Here is a 21545-nt window from a genome sequence, read left to right on the forward strand (position 1 = left end):
TCTCTAGAACACAATGGTGTTATCAGATTTTACATAAGGTAAAGAAAGGAGGTAAGCAGCTTTTAATCTGAAGTTGTAGACACAAGTTTGCAGCAGTATGGCATTGATGAGAACAAGCATGTACACACAGCCACTGTTGTCTTACACTACAAGCCTGGTATCAAAAGTTGCTTACTAATCTCTCTTTCCAACTTATCTAAAATCTAATATGACCATAATATTCAGGAGGACTTCCTCTGGCATACTACTATTTTCATTCGTGACATGATAATTTCATAAAAGAAAAAAAAAAGCAGTATGAAAATTTTTTATTCCATATCTGAAACTTTAACTTGTAATATCTTGATTATTTTTTGTCAATTTTAACTTTGTTTTAATACATTTGAGGTGCCATGTGCGGAAGAGGCTCTACCCATATTTCAGACATTTTTTTTTCACGGGTGACTGCTGACACCTCTCCTCTATCATGGGGAAATAAAGAAAATGGGATTTTCAACCAACCTACCTCTGCATTTTCAGACAGAGTGAAAGAGCACAGAGAGGCATTGAGAGGCCAGCACCTGGGATAAGTGGGAAACAGAATGACAAGTAGATCACAAACCAGTCAGTGGTAAGGTTATAAGAACCCCTGACCAATCAGCATCAAAGTTACAAAAGTAGATTAGGTTCCTGATGTAAGGTGGAAATGAATGGACTCTAGCTTTGGAACTTAATGAAAAATATGAGACTTGGTTAATGACATTTTATATTGGATCTCACTTACAAGAGCAAATAACTACAAGATGAATTTAATTAAAAATTGAAATCACTGTGGATTTCAAATAACTGATAGGATAGTTGTTATTAAACTTACTGTCTATTTATGAGATTGAGATCACTACAGCCATAAGCAAAAAAGAAAAAGAAAAAAACATTACATCTGTTATTATAATATATAGTATCTGCCATCATAGTTAGCTGGATGAGGACAGGGCTAGCAAATTACAACAGCAAAAATAATCTTGTACCCTAAACTTAGTACAGAATATGCCAATATAGTCTGTGTTGCAGGCACCAATACAAATCACTGAGATGCAGGGGATCTAAGTGTCCTCTTGGCTGATGCAGTAAGCAGTTGCGTTTATATTTTGTTCCAACCTCCCCAACTTGGGTCCCTACCTGATTCAGTATTTAATGTTTTTTCCTTCTTATGGGCAAAAATAAGACACTGTCTCCTGCCACTGTTTTACAGATTTTCAGAAGGCATAAAGTGGGGAACTCAAATAGGGAAGCTGTTGGAGCAAAGGCTGCTAATGTGTAATCTGTGAGAAACAGGGCAGATATTTTGCAATGGTAGGAATGAGGGCACACTACATCATAAGGCTTCTCCAGGAAATGCTGGAAAGAACCCTAATTATGTATGTGTATACAGTAAACCCTCATTATATTGGACCTTGTTATACCAGATTTCGCATTTATCAGATATGTATGGCCTATCAACCATCCATTTGATTTATCAGAAAAATGTTGGTAAATGAGGCGGAACGTCCAGCCAGTGGCAGCAGTGGCAAGAGAGTGAGTGAGGGTGAGAGGGAGGGAGGGAGAGTGTGGGTGGTGGTGGTGGGTGCACACTGCACCCACCAGGGTTGTGCTGTCTGTCAATTATGGTATTTCTGTCATAATTTGGTGTTTGTCTGCCATCTCCCATACATTGTCAACCATATGCCATATATATATATATATATATATATATATATATATATATATATATATATATATATATATATATATATATATATATATATATATATATTTTTTTTTATGAAATATGGTTACTGTACTGTATTTTCATACCTATGGATAGTCAGGATAAGAAAAGAAGTTAAGTGGTAAGTCATGGGTCAGGCCAGATCAAGAATGGGGTGAGGGAGGGGTTTGGGAGCAAACACCAAATGATTGCCATATATATGTAGGTATGTGTGTGGCTTAATATAATAAGTACATTTTTGCCTAAATAAATTATTGTTTTCATGAGAAAGAAATTGTGATAAATAAAAAATTTTATTAATAACCATAATTATATCAACCTTTTTTTATATTCATTACATTTAGTTTACTTTATGGATTGGAATTAGTCACGTTGCGGCTTTTATCGGATCTTTGCCTTTGTCATCAGTGGCTTCCTCCCAATTAATCCAGTATAATGAGGAATTATTGTATATATATATATATATATATATATATATATATATATATATATATATATATATATATATATATATATATATATATATATATATATATATATATATATACACACACACACACACACACACACACACACACACACACACATATATATATATTACAGTGGAACCTAGGTTCTTGAACATAATTCATTCCTGAATGCTGTTCAAAATCTAGAATATTTGAAAACCAAACCTATTTTCACCATAGGAATCAATGTAAAATGGATTAATCTGTTCCCAGAAACCAGTCTACACTGTCTTGGCGGCTTATGACAAACCCTCCCCTCAACCAAGATGGCTGCTTCACATCTCCAGCTCACAAATTATTTATCCAGAAAGGATGTACTGAATGAACTTTGTGACACAGAACTCATAAGATACTGTTTAGACCCATCTAGTGAGGGAAGCCTTATGGAGGGACACAGAGAGGAGCAACCCACTTACTGCCAAAATGAAGGTGATCATAACACTTAGGCATCTTACTGCTCAGAAAAAGTTATTGGGTAAATGTAGTTGTGCAGTAGTAATGGGGTTGGGGGTCATCGAGAGAGTCACAGGTGGCTCAGGATTATTCCTGAGTTCCAAAAAACTGTTTACATCGAGGCTTTTCAATGGGATCACATTTACCTTATTTCAAAGATTGAATTACTGTCTTACACTCTGTGTCTCTCTTCCAAATACATAAAAACAAAGTAGATATTTTTAAACTAAATTAGCTATAAAAAGTAGTTTTTGCTATGTCTTTTGATATTTGAAATCAAGTAACTTTGTTCTAGAACTAAATTATGGTACCATAACTAAAGCAATAATGAGTTCAAAATTTTCTTTGAAAAGCGATTTGTTAAAAAAGGGAGGTGTTCAGTAACCGAGGCTCCACTGTATATATATATATATATATATATATATATATATATATATATATATATATATATATATATATATATATATATATATATATATATATATATACACACACACACACACACAAAAGAGGGTTATTAGCCTAGGGCTAGTAACCCTCTTAGTTATAAAACTAAGATCCATTGAAGGTACCACTCACTATAGAGTAAAGAAAAAAAAATCTTCCAGAATATGAGAAGTTTCTTGAAACCCTCTTGAAACAGTTGAAGTCAAAAGTATGAGGAAATACAGAAGCAGGCAGGGAGTTCCAGAGTTTACCAGTAAAACGAATAAAAGACTGAGAATACTGGTCAACTCTTGCATAAGGGAGGTGTACATAATGGGGATGCAAGAAAGTATAAGGCCTTGTGCAGCACGGTTACTGGAGAAGGGAAGGCATGCAGTTATCAGGATCAGAAGCAGTTAGTGTAAAAGAAACAATAGAAGATAGTAAAGAGATGCAACTTTGTGGCAAAGAGAGAGAGGCTGAAGACAACCAGTTAGTGAGGAGTTGATGAGATGAAATACTTTTGATTCTTGTTCAAATGAATAGCATGAGTGGAATACCCCCAAATATATGAACCATACTCCATACATGAGCAGATAAGGCAGATGAAGAGTTAGAAGCTGAGAAGATGAGATACACTGGCAGAGACAGCTCAGAACACCTAACCTTGTGGAAGTTGTTGTAGAAAGAAGAAAGAAACAAGATGAGAAGTTTCCAGTTTAGTAGAGGACAGACTGAGGAGACAGTTGCATGTCATTGAAGAAGAGGGGATAGTTATCTGGAAAGTTGTGTTGAAGTGATAGATGGAGGAATAGGATTTTTGAGTTTGCTCTGCCCCAATCAGATATTTTATATAGATCAGAAGTCAAGTGTTTGTGCTCCAAAGAGAGTGGGTGACAGAACTGAATCCTGAGGAACACCACTACTGGCAAACTTGGAAGAAGAATTGTCTACCATAGCAGCAATAAAACAATCAGAAAGGAAATTTAAGATAAAGTTACAATGAGAAGGATAGAAGCCATAGGAGGGTAGTTTGGAAATTGGAGCTGTGCCAGACTATGTCAAATGTTTTTGACACAGGGAAAGTTTCACCAAAATCACTTAAACATGATGACCAAGACACAGAAAGAAAGGACAGAGGATCACCAGTAGAATCACCACAATGGAACCCATACTGATGATCAAAAATAAGGTTGTGAAATGACAGATGTTGAAAACAGATTAAAAACTTTCAAAATGCAAGAAATTTAAGTAATAGGGTGGTAGTTTGGAGGATGAGAGTAGTCACCCTTTTTAAGAACAACCCAAATGTAAGCAAACTTCCAGCAAGAAGGAAAGGTAAATTTTGACATAGTTAAAGAGTTTGGCCATGCAATAATCCCTCATATGTTTTTGAAAGCATAGAGTAATGGATTCAGTGACATATTGACATAAGGGAAAGTTATCTTTTGTGACTGCTCCTTGCTTCAGCTGACAAAATGGCTGTGTTTGTTTTAAGGTGTTTTACTGAGGTGATGTGCGATGCCTGGAAAATATACAGGCTACAGTTATATAGTACAAGTGTTAGAGTTCCACTAGAATGATAAAACAAATTGAAAAAGAAGTCACATAACTATTGCTAATGAAAAGACTGTGAATGCATTGGTGAAGAAATGGAGTGAGTGATAAGGGATGTAAGGATCTGCCTCACCACACACATGGTGGTGGGCTGTCCCAAAATGTTTGACAATACCTTACATGGTATCAAGAGACAGTTAAAGGTATATCCTCAACTTACAGCAAAATAACTAAAAAACAAACATTTTTGGGCACCCCATCACCATGTGTGGTGAGACACATCCTTGCATTCCTCATCGCTCCATTTCTTCACCAACACACTTACAGTCTTTACACTGGCAATAGTTATGTGGCATATTTTTCAATTTGTTTCACCATTCTAGTGAAACTCTAACACTCGTGCTATGTAATCATGGCCTGTATATTTTCCAGGCATCATACATCACCTCAGCAGAACTTTGTTTAAAACAACCACAGCCATTTCATCAGCCAAAAGCAAGGAGCAGTCACAAAAAATAACTTTCCCTTATGTCAATATGTCAAACACTGAATCCATTATTCTATGCTTTCAAAAACACATGAGGGACTAACCTTCATTGCCATGTAGTTATTTTCTCCCAGCAGATTTTTGCAGACTGAGAAAGGATAAGTTGCCAGTTTGTGCAACATGATGCTCACATAGGTGGGAGTTTTAATTGTGAATGTTGGTGACTGTAAATGAGGTGGCAGTGGTGCCATCAGATTGAAATAGAGGAGGGAAAGATGAAAAAGTTGCTAGAGATATTTTTTGCTAGGCACCAGAAATCACAGGGGGAGAGTCAGATTTAGAAAAGTTTTGACATTTCATATTGATGAAAGAGATTTTGCTAGTTGAAGAACAGTCTTGGTATAATTTCAGAAAAAAATATAAAGTGCATGAGTTTCAGAAGATAGAAGTCTCAAATACCATTTGTGGAGCTATCTCTCCATCATGTATAGAACAAGAACAGGTTGAGTTATACCAAAGTTTAGAAGGTTTAGGGCAAGAGAAAGAGTAAGGAATGTACATCTCCATGTCAGACACTATCACTTCCTCTGGTGCTTCCAATTAGCTGAGGCAAAACATCAGAGACAACTTTTGCTCTGGGGGATCTTAAGGAGGAATTGGAATGATAGGACAAGATACAGATATCAGGTTGTGATTGGAAGAGCCTAACAGAAAAGACAGATTGACAGAATAACCAGGATAAGATGTTAGGAAAAGGTCAAGAATGTTGGGTATATCTCCAAGATGATTAGGGATACAGGTGGAGTTACTAGTGTCATCCTCAGACTAAATTCATCTGTGCAGTGCATCTTTCAGGCCCCTTTCACATTATGCAGTTTCTTGCCACATCTAAATGGAGTCCAGACCTGAATACAGCAGTCAACTGATAGTTTGTATGTATCTCTTCACACTGTGCAGGTGTGGGCGATTGACCAGTCCAGGCCTTGATGCAGTTGCAGCGTCCCACCAGTCTTGATCAGCCCTGCACCTGTAGTGGTGGCAGTGGGCTTTAAATTTAAACAGAAGTCTTCACAATTTGTTGTTAGTAGCTGCACAGGCATTGTGTGACAAACATATCTAGTGCACCTTGTAAAGGTGGAACAGAGTCATCTAATGCACCTTGTAAAGGTAGAACAGAGTCACTGAACTGCATATTTCCATGCCTCAGCTTCTTATTCTTTCTTAATTCTTCAAACAACATTTCAGATGTCCCACCACATTTTATTGCATATTCAGTGGGTGCACCCACTGAATTTGGCTTTGTCTTCTTTTCTTTTTCTTTCTGTGTAGTAAATATGCACACAGTAATCTTCTATGATCCATCCTGTAGTACTTGTTGCTGTGAACTGGGAAGAGAGGTGGGTTTCAATGTGTGCAGCAGCTGGGTGATTGTGTGGCAGCAATAGCAAGCATTTCTGATCCAGCCACCACACCAAGATGCAGCAAAAAACCACATAATGTGAAGGGGACCTCACATAACTCCTCTAACTATGGAAAATTCTTTGACTATTCAACTTACAAAGTGGAGCAAATCCTGACTCTCTCCCCTTTCAAGGAGATATCTATTCTTGGAGATTTCAAAGTTAATCACCAGCTTTGGCTTTCATCTCTCTTCACTGACCATCCTGGTGAACTAGCCTTCAACTTTGCTATCCTCCAAAACCTAGAACAATTAGTGTAAAACCCTATCCAGCCATCTTGAAGATAGTCATACACCCAACATTTTTTTACTTTTTCCTAACAACTAATTCTTCTGCTTATTCTGTCACTCTGCCCTCTCCATTAAGTTCCAATCATGACCTCATATCTGTATCTTGTCCTACTGCTCTAATTCCTTCTCAGAATCCTCCAAAATGGCAAAATGGGAGTTTCTCTGGCATTTTGCCTTCATTAATTGGAGGGATCTGAGGAGGTATTACTCTTATTTGACACTGCCTGTGTCAAGGGCCCATCTCTGTGTGATAAGTGCATCATGGAAGTAATTGTGTCTAGTATGGAGGCATACATTCCAAATCTTTCTTCTCATCCTGAGCCTTCTAAACCTGTTCCTGTGCTATATATAAATGAGAGGTAGCCCTGAAACAACACCTTAGCCTTCCATCTCTTGAAACATATGCTTTACATTTCTGCCCAGAACCATGCCAAAACTTTTCTTTAACTGACAAAAAAACCTATTTCATCAACAGAAAATGCCAATATCTTTCCAGCTCTAGGTCTTTACATGACTTCTGGCACCCAGCCAAAAATATCTCCAATAACTTTTCATCTTCACCTTTCCCTTCTCTATTTCAACCTGATGACACCACTGCCATCTCATCTATCGCTAAACCTGAAATCTTCACACAGACCTTTGCTAAAAATCTAACTCTGGATGATTCAGGATTTATTTTTCTATCCTCCAACTATTTCATGCCTTTTATTAAGATTCTTCCAAATGATAAGATGTTTTCAATGACCTCACTGGCCTTAGCCCTCAGAGGGCTTATTGACCTGATGGGGTCCCTTCTATTGTTCTCCACAACTGTGCCTCCATGCTCACACTTTCCCTTGTCAAACTCTTTCCTTCTTGCTAAGTCTGTCAACATTCACTGTCTCTAAAATGAGAAACTACAGTAACCTTTCAAACTATCAACATATTACTTTAATTTTCTGTCTTCCTAAAAATGTTTATTCATCTTCAACAAGAAAATTCTATCATTTCACAACCTTATATCTAATCACCAGTATGGTTTCTCCTGTGGTTGTTCTACTAGTGATCATTCCTTAATGAGTTTTGGTCATTCTTTTTAAGAATTTTGGTGGAACTCTTGTTGCTTTAAACATAAAAAATACTTGATTGAGTCTTGTACAAACCTTTAATTTCTGAACATCCTCCTACAACTTCATCCAAAGTTCCTTCTCTGACCATTCTATTGCTACTGTGGCAGACAGTCAGTGTTCTTTTAAATCTATCAACAGTAGTGTTCCTAAGGATTCTGTCCTGTCACCCACTCTCTATTATTCATCAATGATCTAGAACAATCTCATTGTCCTATCCATTCTTATGTTGATGCCACCCTGCACTTTTCTGTCTTTTCAAAGATGTCCAAACATTAAAAAATCAAACAATTCATGCAGGGAAGCCACAGAATGCCTGCCTTCTGATTTTTTTTAAATTTTTGATTGGGGCAGAGTAAATAATGTTATTCAATGCTTCCAAAACCCAATTCTTCCATCTAACAACTTGACAACTTTTCTGACAACTATCTCTTCTTTAATAACACTCAACTGTCCTCCTTTTCTACACTGACCATCCTTGGTCTGTCCTTTACTAAAAATCTAAAATGAAAACTTTACATTTTGTCTCCAGCTAAAACAACTTCTATGAAGTTAGACATTCTGATCCATTTCTGTCAGCTTTTCTCACGCTCCTCCAGCTGCAAACTCTATTCAGGGCTGTAATCCACCCATGTATGGAGTACACTGGACACACTTGGGGTAAGGGGGGTCCACTTATACTGAACTCTTGAATACAGTAGAATCAAAAGAATTTTGTCTCATCAACTCTTCTAACTGTCTTCAGCCTCTCTCTCTCTCTGTCTCTCTCTCTCTCTCTCTCTCTCTCTCTCTCTCTCTCTCTCTCTCTCTCTCTCTCTCTCTCTCTCTCTCTTTGCCACAAGGTAGCATCTCTTGCTAGCTTCCATCACTAATATCAAGCTACCTCCTCTTCTGATCTTGCTAACTGCATTCCTTTCACCCTTCCACAGCCTTGCTGCAGAAGACTTTTTCTCACTCCCTTTCTGTCCACCTCCCTAATTCAAGAGTTAACCAGTATTTTCAATCTTTTGTTTCTTCAACTGGCAAGGAGGCAGTAGACACCTGCCAAAATCATAATTACCCCCAGTGAGGTCTGAAGCACTGGATAAGGGGTGCTGTGAACTTATCAGTAACCCAGCCGTGACCTCACTGAACATTTCTCTTTGTGTCTCACAACACAAGGGGCAGTCACAGAGTGCTCTCTAAAAGGCAACTCTCATCCTTCACAGAAAACTACATGCACCTAATTACACACACCCTTCACTCAAAATCCTAAATTCAATATGGCGACTCCTACACCAGCCTCAGAGTCCCTGTCTAGGGATGAGACCACAAATGTCACCAGGTTAAACTGCTCTTCTGTCTTGACACCTTTCCCCAACTTTTTTTTCATTAACTTCTGCAATTTTTGTGGCCTTAGATCTAATTTTCAATTTGTAGAGCATCACCTCTTCTCTACTAAACCTTATCTTCTTTTCCTTACTGAAATGCAGGTTTCTGAGGCAACTGACAGTAGCCCTTTTCTGTTCCCTCCTACTTTCTCTGTCTTCATTTTCAATCCAAGGCTGGATGTTGCATCTACGTGCACAACTAACTTGCTCTCATGCCCATGCTCTTGGATCTTCCAAATTTTCCACCATCTGACTATGACTACAGAGTCACTCTCAAACTGTATTTATCTGTGCTGTATACCTTTCACCTAACTCCTCTGACAATAAAAAAAATACTTTGACTTTAAATTCCAAAGTGGAGCACATCCTGACTCTCTTCCCTTTTGTAGAGATCTCCACTCTTGGAGACTTCAGTGTTCACCACCAGCTTTGGGTTTCGTCTCCTTTTGCAGAACATCCTCCATGACCTAGAGTAACTGGTGCATCACCCTACTTGCATTCCTGAGCATCTTAGAGATACGTCCAATATTCTTGACCTTTTCCTAACCTCTAATCATTCTGCTTATGCTGACACTCAATCTTCTCTGTTGGATTCCTCCAATCACATCTTCATATCTGTACCTTGTCTTATTGTTCCAATCCCTCCTCAGGAACCCCCAAAGTGGAGGTGCCTCTGACATTTTGCCTTTGCTAATTAGGAGGAAATGAAGAGGTATTATGCTGATTTTCCCTGGAATGACTACTGCTTCCATGTCAGAGAGCTGTCTCCATGTGCTGAGTGCATAACAGAGATGATAGTGTCTGATGGAGGTGTACATTCCTCACTCTTTCTCTTGACCTAAACCTTCCAAACCTTGGTTTAACACAGCCTGTTCTCATGCTATACCTGATAGAGAGCTAACCCAAAAAACATACTTGAGCCTTCTATCACCTGAATCTCATGCACTTTATATTTCTGTCTAGAATCATGCCAAATCTGCTCTCCAACTAGCTAAAAACTCCATTATTGGAAAGTGTCAAAATCTTTCAAGATCCAACTCTCCTTGTGACTCCTGGTACCTAGCCAAAAACATCTCTAATAACTTTACTTCTTCATCCTTCCCTCCTTTATTTCAGCTTTATGCCACCATTAACATATCATTTAACTCTTAAGCTGAACCCTTTGCTCAAACTTTTGCTTGTTCCATCCTCTCCTCCACCCTCTGATTACTTCATGCTACCCATTAAGATCCTTCGAAGTGATATTTTCCATGCCCTCACTGACCTTAACCCTCGGAAGGCTTATTATTATTATTATTATTATTTTTTTTTTTTTTATGTAGGAGGGACACTGGCCAAGGGCAACAAAAATCCAATCAAAAAAAAGCACACCGAGATGCCAGTCCCAGAAAAGGGTCCAAAGCGGTAGTCAAAAATAGAAGGATGTCTTGAAACCTCCTTCTTGAAGAAATTCAAGGCATAGGAAGGTGGAAATGCAGAAGCAGTCACGGAGTTCCAGAGTTTACCAGAGAAAGGGATGAATGATTGAGAATACTGGTTAACTCTTGCATTAGAGAGGTGGACAGAATTGGGGTGAGAGAAAGAAGACAGTCTTGTGTAGTGAGGCTGTGGGAGGAGAGGAGGCATGCAGTTAGCAAAAATCAGAAGAGCAGTTAGAATTAAAATAGCGGTGGAGGATAGCTAGAGATGCATCATTGCGGTGATGAGAGACAGGCTGAAGACAGTCAGTTAGAGGAGAGGAGTTGATGAGATGAAAAGCTTTTGATTTCACCCTGTCTAGAAGAGCAGTATTAGTGGAACCCCACCAGACATGTAAAGCATACTCCATACATGAATGGATAAGGCCTCTGTATAGAGTTAGCAGCTGGGGGGGGTGAGAAAAACTGGTGGAGACATCTCAGAATGCCTAACTTCAAAGAAGCTGTTTTAGCTAGAGATGTGATGTGAAGTTTCCAGCTCAGATTATAAGTAAAGGACAGACTGAGGATGTTCAGTGTAGAAGAGGGGGACAGTTGACTGTCACCGAAGAAGAGGGGATACATGTCTGGAAGGTTGTGTCGAGTTGATAGATGGAGGAATTGAGTTTTTGAGGCATTGAACAATACCAGGTTTGCTGTCCCAATCAGATATCTTAGAAAAATCAGAAGTCAGGCATTCTGTGGCTTCCCTGCATGAAATGTTTACTTCCTGAAGGGTTGGTCATCTATGAAAAGATGTGGAAAAGTGCAGGGTGGTATCATCAGCATAGGAGTGGATAGGAAAAGAAGTTTGGTTTAGAAGGTCATTGATGAATAATAAGAAGAGAGTGGGTGACAGGACAGAACCCTGAGGAGAAGAACAGTGACCGTCTACCAAAGCAGCAACAGAACGGTCAGAAAGGAAACTTGCTGTGAAGTTACAGGGAGAAGGATAGAAGTTGTAGGAGGCAGCTTGGAAATCAAAAAGCTTTGTGCCAGACTCTATCAAAAGCTTTTGATATATCCAAGGCAACAGCAAAAGTTTCACCAAAATCTCTGAAAGAGGATGACCAAGACTCAGTAAGGAAAGCCATAAGATCACCAGTAGAACAGCCTTGACGGAATCCATACTGGCAATCAGATAGAAGGTTGTGAAGTGGTTGATGTTTAAGAATCTTCCTGTTGAGGATAGATTCAAAAACTTTAGATAGGCAGGAAATTAAAGCAATAGGACAGTAGTTTGAGGGATTAGAACAGTCATCCTTTTTAGGAATAAGCTGAATATAGACAAACTTATAGCAAGGAAAGGTAGATGTTGACAGACAGATCTGAAAGAGTTGGACTAGGCAAGGTGCAAACACAGAGGCACAGTTTCGGAGAACAATAGGAGGGACCCCCATCAGGTCCATAAGCCTTCCGAGGGTTTAGGCCAGCGAGGGCATGGAAAACATCATTGCGAAGAATTTTTATAGGTATCATGTTAGTAGTCAGAGAGTGGAGGAGAGGGAGGAACAAGCCCTGAATCGTCCAAGGTAGAGTTTTTAGCAAAGGTTTGAGTGAAGAGTTCAGCTTTAGCAGTGGTGCCATCTGGTTGAAATAAAAGAGGGAAAGAAGAAGCAAAGTTATTGGAGATATTTTTGGCTAGATGCCAGAAGTCATGAGAGGAGTTAGATTTTGAAAGATTTTGACACTTTCTGTTAATGAAGAAGTTTTTGGCTAGTTGGAGAACAGACTTGGCATGGTTCCGGGCAGATGGATCTGATGGGATCCCTCCTATTGTTCTCTGAAACTGTGCCTCCATGCTTACAACTTGCCTAATGAAACTCTTCCAACTCTGTCTATCAACACCTGTCTTTCCTTTCTGCTGGAAGTTTGCCTACATTCAGCCTCTTCCTAAAAAAAGTTAAACACTCTCATCCCTCAAACTACTGTCCTATCGCTTTAGTTTCCTGCCTAGCTAGTTTTTTAAATCTATCCTCAACAGAAAGATTTCTAAACATCAATCACTTCATAATCTTCTATCTGATCACCAGTATGGGTTCTGTTAAAGCTGCTCCACTGGTGATCTTCTGGCTTTCCTTACTGAGTCTTTGTCATCCTCTTTTAGAGATTTTGGTAAAACTTTCATTGTTGCCTTAGATATATCAAAAGCTTTTGATAGAATCCGGAACAAATCTGAGTTCCAAACTATCCTCCTATGGCTTGTATCCTTCTCTCTGTACCTTCATCTCAAGTTTCCTCTCTGACTACTCTATTCCTACTGTGGTATACAGGCACCATTCTTCTCCTAATTCTACTAAAGGTGGTGTTTCTCAGGGTACTATCCTGTCACCCACCCTCTTCCTATTATTCATCAATGATCTAAACCAAACTTCTAGTCCTATCCACTGCTGCACTGATGATACCACCCTACACTTTTACACATCTTTTCATAAACATCCAATCCTTCAGGAAAACCACAGGAAAACCACAGAATGCCTGACTTCTAATCTCTCTAAAATTTCTGAATGGGACAGAGCAAATTTAGTCATGTTCAATGCCTCAAAAACTCAATTCCTCCATCTATCAACTCAACTCAACCTTCCAGACAACTATCCCCTCTTCTTCAATGACACTCATCTGCCCCCCTCTTTTACACTGAACATCCTTGGTCTGCCCTTTACTTATAACCTAAACTGGAAACTTCACATCTCATTTCTAGCTAAAACAGCTTGTATAAACTTTAGTGTTCTGAGTCATCTCTGCCAGTTTTTCTCACCCTCCTGGCTGCTAACTCTGTACAGGGGCCTTATCTGTTCATGTATGGAGTTTGCTTCACATGTATGGGGTGGTTCCACTCATACTGCTATTCTGGACAGGGTGGAATCAAAAGCTTAACTTATCAACTCCTCTCCTCTAGCTGACTGTCTTCAGCCTCTCTCTCTCTCTCTTTCTCTCTCTCTCTCTCTCTCTCTCTCTCTCTCTCTCTCTCTCTCTCTCTCTCTCTCTCTCTCTCTCTCTCTCTCTCATCATCTCAATGTTGCATCTCTTACTATCTTCTGCTATTTTCATGCTAGCCTCTCTCTCATCACCACAATGTTACATCTCTTGCAATCTTCTACTGCTATTCTGATCTTGCTTACTGCATGCCTCCCCTCCTCCTGCAGCCTGCCTGCACAAAATTTTGTTCTTTCTCTCATCCCTATTCTGTCCACTCCACCTCTGTAATGCGAGAGTTAACCAGTATTCTCAACTATTCATATCTTTCTCTGGTAAACTCTGGAACTTCTTAACTGCTTCTGTATTTCCACCTTCTTATGACTTGAACTCTTTCAAGAGGGAGGTTTCAAGACACTTATCCTGTTATTTTAACATTCTATCTGACATCTCTATGGGAACTGGGATTAAATAGGCTTTTTTTTTTATTAAAAAATTTTGTTGCCCTTGGCCAGTGGCTTTCTTACATAAAAAATAAATAAATAAATAAATAAATAAATAATAAAAATAAATCTGGAACTTCCTGCCTGCCTCTGTATTTCCTCCTGCCTATGACAGTGGCTGATAAAAGGAAGTTTTAGACACTTTTCTACATATAGTTAAATCATCATAAGTTGCCATTTTGTAAACTGGAATCCCACATAAGTTAGCATGGCAATAAATTCATGAAAACTTTTTGTAACTCGCCACCATGCTGAGTAAACTCAAGCCAGTCGAAACTTAGCATAATGTACACAGTAATAATTACTGTGTAGGTTATGACATGACACCAGGAAGGGCTGTTGATTCTGGTGCTGGTTGAAGATCAGAAGGGTTAGTTTTTGCAATGGCATGTCCTTGATACAGTCTTGTTAAATCTCTTTTTGTGGTCTAATCTCTCTTGTTTTTCTTAAACATTGCTCAGTTTTTCTTATACCTCACTCTCAGGGTCTTCACTCTCAGGGTCTAACTCCAGCAGCTATGTGCATCATACAGCAGATAAACAAAACTTGAATGCAGATGTTTTATGATGCTCATAGGTGTTGAGGCAAGAGTGAGACTCTCATTCTTGCTCTGTTGCCAAAGTATCTATGTGTACTATATAATATCCACATACAAGCTTTGTTTACCTACATCAGCTTGGTTCAGGATAATGGGAATGGACTGATAAACAAGTGTATGGGAAGAGATGAAGACTAGGAGACAAATGAATAAATTACAAAGACCATATTTACAAAATAAAGATCAGATTGTTAGTGAGCTCCTTTTTGACAACAAAATAAATACTATACAGTTTTTAATATAAAAGAGAGAAGTACAAGAGAAGTACAAGAGAAGTAAAAGGAAAAACTAAGTGATATTTAAATGAAACAAGAAAATCAGACAACAAAAAGAAACCATAAACAAGATCACATCAGAGAGGTGCCGTTGCAAAGACCAAACCTCCCAACCCTCAACCAGAACCAGAAGCCCTTCTTACCATCATGTCTTCAATGTAAGGTGCAAGGGGAGGCTCTAGAAGGATGAAACTGAAGAAGAGGTGTTTTCAAGTGCTTTTAGTGATGTTTCACATAAGTTGGAATTTGATAAGTTAGAAAAGACTAAGCCCCAATTATGTTGACTTATGGAGGTTTAACCACAATTTCAAATCTGCTTTCAGACTGTCTGCTTCAGGGATTGGTACTTTCAGTTGGCCATTTTTTTTCATCCCATCTTGCATTGCACTTGGCCAGAGCCAATAATAAATAATAATAATTTGCTTCCTATCTGCCATAAGTTTTGGAATGTAAGAAAAGTAGGTCTCCAAGGCATCCTCAATGCTATACACACACACACACACACACACACACACACACACACGACGAGGCAAATGGGTGAGCTTCTTAATGTGTAGCCTCTGTTCACCTAGCAGCAAGTAGGTACGGGATGTAACCTGAGGGGTTGTGACCTCGCTGTCCCGGTGAGTAGTGTGTCAGTGGTCTCTGTCCTACCCAAAGATCAGTCGCTATGAGCTCTGAGCTCTTTCCGTAGGGGAATGGCTGGCTGGGTGACCAGCACATGACCATAGGTGAATCACACACACACACACACACACACATGCACAAAAATAAATAAATTAATTAATTGATTAATAAAAAAATAAAAAATTCCCTTCTTGGCATATATCTTACAGCATGGCCCAAGAACTAAGGTTATCTACCTTGAGGCTCAGCACTCACTGTACATGCAATTTTTTCCAGAAAATAATTTATACAACAAAACCTTGGTAAATGAATGGAAACACACAAAATTGCACTATGTCTATGGAAACCTTCCCTGTGTTTAATAGGTAGTTTATAGGTTGGTGTAGTGATACATATATTTTTTTTCTTTAGATATATGATAATGACTGACAGTAAAATCTTGAGTTTTAGACCACTATATTAAATAAGGAGGATGACTAACTTTCTGATAGCTTTGGCACTCATTGGCAATCCTTATAATTTTGGCAACTGAAGTTTGATAACTTCATATTAAGTAAGATTTATTTGGCAACAATTAGTCATTAAGTGTAGTTTCACCATAAATTTATACAAAAAAAGGATAAGGGCCTTCTGCTTTATGAGATATCAAATGTCATGTGCATACAATTAATTTCTTTAACTAATCTAACTTTTTACTGCATAAAATCTATTTTATTAATTATGATAGACTCCTATATTAATGAGTTTCATGACAAAAATGATAATGACTTTGTTACAGGATCTGACCTTGGTGTTCTTAATTCCAGGCATAGCATCCTCAGGCACTCCTTTGTCAATGATCTTGCGATGGAGTTTCTGTCTACATAACGGCTCTTTACTTGAGGTGGTGGTGCTTGGTTTCTCTGATGATGAGCTCTGCACATAGTGCATACCAAGTCAAGAACAAAAGCAGTTTAGAACAAACATTATATATTCAAATTTGAGATCTAATCCACATATAATGCAATAATTTCTAACAAATTGTAATTCAATATGCATAAAGTCGGAAGCTCTGACCTCTGACTTTGGTGTGTTGACACTAACAACATCATCCAGCTTAGAGCCCACCACCATAACCTTGGAGCCACGAGTTACTCCAAGTTCTCTTAGAGTCTTCTCATCTTTAGCAAGTCCCTTGATCATCACTTTTTGCATTGCTGGTAATACATCTGGAAAGTAACATTTTAAAAATCTTAAGCTGATGGATATTCATTGATATTATGATGAACATAACATGATATTGTTTAAAAAATTAAGTTTGCATCAAAACTTGGTCAGCTTCTCTTCATCCAGAATCATATGGTTGACATATTAAGAAAGGGAATTCTGGAATTCTGTTTTGTCAATTCCCCTAGAGATAAAGCATGTCCACATAAATAACTATATACACTTATGTTTATCAGATTACTGAAACAATATAAATAGCCTATCAAACAGCAATAAAGTAAGCTTTAACATTTTGCATTTCTGAATTCCTTGAAAGTTACAATCTGTGTACAATACTTGATTTTTTTTGACACAGTAGGTTAACATCAAAATAAATATCTGTAATCCAGTTTTTATTCACTGATCTATTTTTCATATCTTGCCTTGTTTATCCCTTAGATTGTGAAGTGGACATTTCATAATGCTACACAGGAACTTAGCTTGACTTAAGCTAACTAGTGATCCATTCATGAAAATTAACTTCATATTTTGAATTTATTCAAACTACAAGTTATATGAAGAACTATTCAGGGATACTTACTTATTATTGATGTAAGGTGCTCTTTCAGTTGCTTGACTGTTCCATCTACAGGAAATTCTATATCATATTTTGTCTTATTGTATACTAACTTGAAACTTACTGCTTCCCCTGTGGGTAGCCCTTCAGACTGGCAAGGAAAAAAACTAATATTAGTAAAACTAACATTAGTAAAGCAACACCATGATGAGTAATTTAACTTAAACACATGCATATTATATATAATCATAAAAAAGTTTGCCAACAAATAAGCATAAATGAAACACTATTGTATATACCAGTGTAAAAGATATCTCAAAATACAATTTATTACATTATCATTAACCCGTCAGGTGACACATTCATATATATCTGTATTACTAAGTGCACTCTGTTTATTCACAGTAAAGTTGATTTAGAGTTATCAGAAACTTAGTTACAGAAACTCTATAAAATCAACTCTATTATATTTCTTCCCAAGGTGTCTTTCTTGCTCTTGAACTACATAGTCAGCTATTTTTCCTTGTGACATTCTATCTAGCACTACTGCATACAGGCATCTAATAAGAAGTAATATTTTGTTCCATACATATTGATTCATAAAAAAAGAAGGAAAAAAAATCAAATCCAGCAGCATTCAGATTGTGCAAAGATGAAGTGCCCTTGGCACTCAGAAGGTTATTAATTCATAGTCATTATTTGGACAATATATCTAATAATAATGATACCTGAGTGGTTGGCTTGTCTTCTTGTGTGTCTGTGCTCGGGGTTTCCTCTGAGCTCTGTGGACGAGTCTCAATAACCACTCCATTGCCTGCATCACATGAGCTGTCTGGGGAAGTCTTGCTGTTTTCACATTCCTTTATACACTTGTCATCACTACTTGTGACTGAGGAAAAAAAAAAAATTAAATAAGTTTGGAATTTTATATTATTATTTACTGATACATATTACATTAAAAGTTTTATGCAAATAATAACTTTTTAATCATGCAATACTTAAGTATCAGAGTAAGCTGCCCAATTGTAATTATTTATTAATACATATTATCCATTTCTTTTTTTTTTTTTTCTTTTACATTCCCCCATTGATACAAATCAAATAAGAATATAAGAACATAAGAAATAAAGGAAGCTGCAAGAAGCGACCAGGCTTACACGTGGCAGTCCCTGTATGAAACACACCTACCTATTTCCATCTGCTATCCCCATCCATAAACTTGTCTAATCTTCTCTTAAAGCTCTCTAGTGTCCTAGCACTAACTACATGATTACTAAGTCCATTCCACTCATCTACCACTCTATTTGAGAACCAATTTTTTCCTATCTCCTTCCTAAACCTAAATTTTTCAAGCTTGAACCCGTTATTTCTTGTTCTACCCTGGTTGCTGATCCTAAGAATTTTGCTTACATCTCCCTTGTTATAACCCTTATACCACTTAAAGACTTCTATCAAGTCCCCTCTTAACCTACGTCTCTCTAAAGAATGTAAATTTAACAGCTTCAACCTCGCCTCGTAAGGAATACTCCTCATCCCCTGTATCCTTTTAGTCATTCTCCTCTGTACTGATTCTAATAGACCTATATCTTTCCTGTAATGTGGGGACCAGAATTGCACCGCGTAGTCTAGATGAGGTCTGACCAGCGCCAAGTATAACTTTAATATTACTTCCGGCCTTCTACTTTTAACACTCCTAAAAATGAATCCTAGTACCCTATTTGCCTTGTTTCTGGCTTCTATGCATTGTTTCCCTAGACGGAGTTCAGAGCTAACTATAACTCCTAAATCTTTCTTGTACCCTGTACCTACCAGAGTTTGGTTGTCTAATGTGTACCTATTGTGTGGGTTTCCTCTACCTACGCTAAGCACTTTGCATTTATTGATATTAAATTGCATTTGCCATCTATCCGTCCATTTATTCATTCTATCTAAGTCTGCCTGCAAAGCGATGGCATCCGATTCTGACCTAATTAATCTACCTATCTTTGTGTCATCCGCAAATTTACTAACATCACTACTAATTCCACTATCCAAGTCATTGATATACATTAGAAATAACAATGGCCCTAATACTGATCCCTGTGGCACCCCACTAATTACATGACCCCACTCGGATTTTGAGCCGTTTATTACCACTCTCTGTCGCCTGTTACCAAGCCATGACCCTATCCAGCCTAACACCTTCCCATCTATCCCGTGTGCCCTAACCTTTCTCAGGAGCCTTTGATGGGGTACCTTGTCAAATGCTTTACTAAAGTCCAGATATAAGATATCATAACTATCACCATTATCTACTGCCTCGTACACCTTACTGTAAAAACTTAACAAGTTTGTCAGGCAAGACTTCCCCTTCGTGAAGCCATGCTGTGACTGATTTATCAAGTTATGTTTGTCTAAATGTTCCCTAATGTTCCTCGCTATTATTGACTCTAACATTTTACCTACAACTGAAGTTAAGCTGACAGGTCTATAATTAGACGCTAAAGTTTTATCTCCTTTCTTAAAGATGGGTACTACATTAGCCTGCCTCCACATTACTGCTACCTCACCCGACTCCAGTGATTTCCTAAAGACAGAAACTAACGGCTCACTAATAATCTCTTTACATTCCTTAAGTACTCTGGGATATATTTCATCAGGTCCTGGTGACTTGAACTTTTTTAGCCTATCTATCTCCTGTTCCACTATCTCCCTAGTTATGGAAATATCTGTCAGCTTCTCATTCTCATCTGCTCTAAACACCTGTTCACTATCTGGTATATCCTGCATGTTTTCCTGGGTGAAGACAGTTAAAAAATAATCATTCAGAAGTTTACTAATCTCCTCTCCAGAACTAACCAGCTCCCCATCTGCTGCCTTTAATGAACCTACAGTATCCTTATTCTTCGTCCTGTATACCTGATAAAATCCCTTGGGGTCCATCTTCGCCTGGCTGGCTACCTTAGATTCATAATTGTCCTTAGCTTTCCTCGTTAACTTCCTGACTGTTCTAACTAATTCATTATATTATGTCCTTAAATGAACTATCCTTTTGTATTTCCTTGTTACAACTTGAATAAAAAAGAAAAAAAACAGCTAACTGATAAGCATGAAAGAGATACATAGATGGTTTACTGAATTACATATACCTGGAAAAAAAAAAAAAAATCAAGAGAAGGTAAGTAAGAATGCTTATAACAGATGAAGTTTCCTTATTCAAATGATTAATTCAAATTATCAATCCTAGCTTCAATTATGTAAATGATATGCTGGATTGACTAATGGAGACTAATGAGACTGGTGGAGCATGACATGGTTATGGAAGGCTCTGAAAGAGAATGAGAAGTTTAATTGTAATTGATCATTGTAAATTTGGATTTTCAAAACAAAGTCAGGAATGGATGCAATATGTATGAGTTGTGCTATAATGGTATGTAGAAAAGAGCAGAAAAATTTTTTCATATTGTTGTCAATTTAGAGACGATAACTGATAGGGTTCCAAGTAAGGAGATTAGATGGGCATTGAGGAAACAAAAAGCACCTGAAAAATTTATTCACTAGGTAGTGGCCTTATGTGTGAACACAAGATTAAGAATAGACTGAAGCAGGACATCAGAAAATTTTAAGATAGGAGTTTGGGTTTATCAGAGATGTGCTCAGAGTCCTGTGTGTTTTGTGGTGGTGATGGAGGAGTCAATGTGGGTGGAAAAAAGATTATAAAGGCAGTGATGGACATCAGCATATAGAAATGTTTAAGGCAATGCCAATATATCAATAACAGAAAAGTCATCTAATGATAATGATATATTAATTCTTTGTAGACAATTAAAGCAATATTAATACCAATACATATATAACTGATACAGCACTGACAGTACCTTATTGTAAGAAAATATCCTTCTAATGCATACATTTGTATCCTGAATATTTGATGTAATGCAAACAATGACTGGAATGGGAAATTGTATTTCATGATATATAAAATTATCACACTTATGTTCAACACTGTAAGGATACTCTAAG

The 21545-nt window shown here is 37.7% G+C and overlaps 1 protein-coding gene across 4 annotated transcripts in view; it reads right to left on the reverse strand.

The window, feature by feature from the left end:
- The window catches only part of LOC135099891 (ubiquitin domain-containing protein UBFD1-like), a 33974-nt gene that overhangs the window by 5697 nt on the left and 6732 nt on the right, over positions 1-21545 (reverse strand). For all 4 annotated transcript variants that reach the window (XM_064002535.1, XM_064002534.1, XM_064002537.1 and 1 more), the window contains exons 2-5: positions 18272-18432; positions 17568-17694; positions 16838-16989; positions 16568-16696 (exon numbers count right to left, since the gene is read on the reverse strand). In XM_064002535.1, coding sequence (XP_063858605.1) covers positions 16568-16696; positions 16838-16989; positions 17568-17694; positions 18272-18432 — 569 coding nt within the window. The remainder of the gene's footprint in view (positions 1-16567; positions 16697-16837; positions 16990-17567; positions 17695-18271; positions 18433-21545) is intronic.

The sequence above is a fragment of the Scylla paramamosain genome, chromosome 4 (assembly GCF_035594125.1).
Source record: "Scylla paramamosain isolate STU-SP2022 chromosome 4, ASM3559412v1, whole genome shotgun sequence".
Classification (NCBI taxonomy): Eukaryota; Metazoa; Arthropoda; class Malacostraca; order Decapoda; family Portunidae; genus Scylla; species Scylla paramamosain.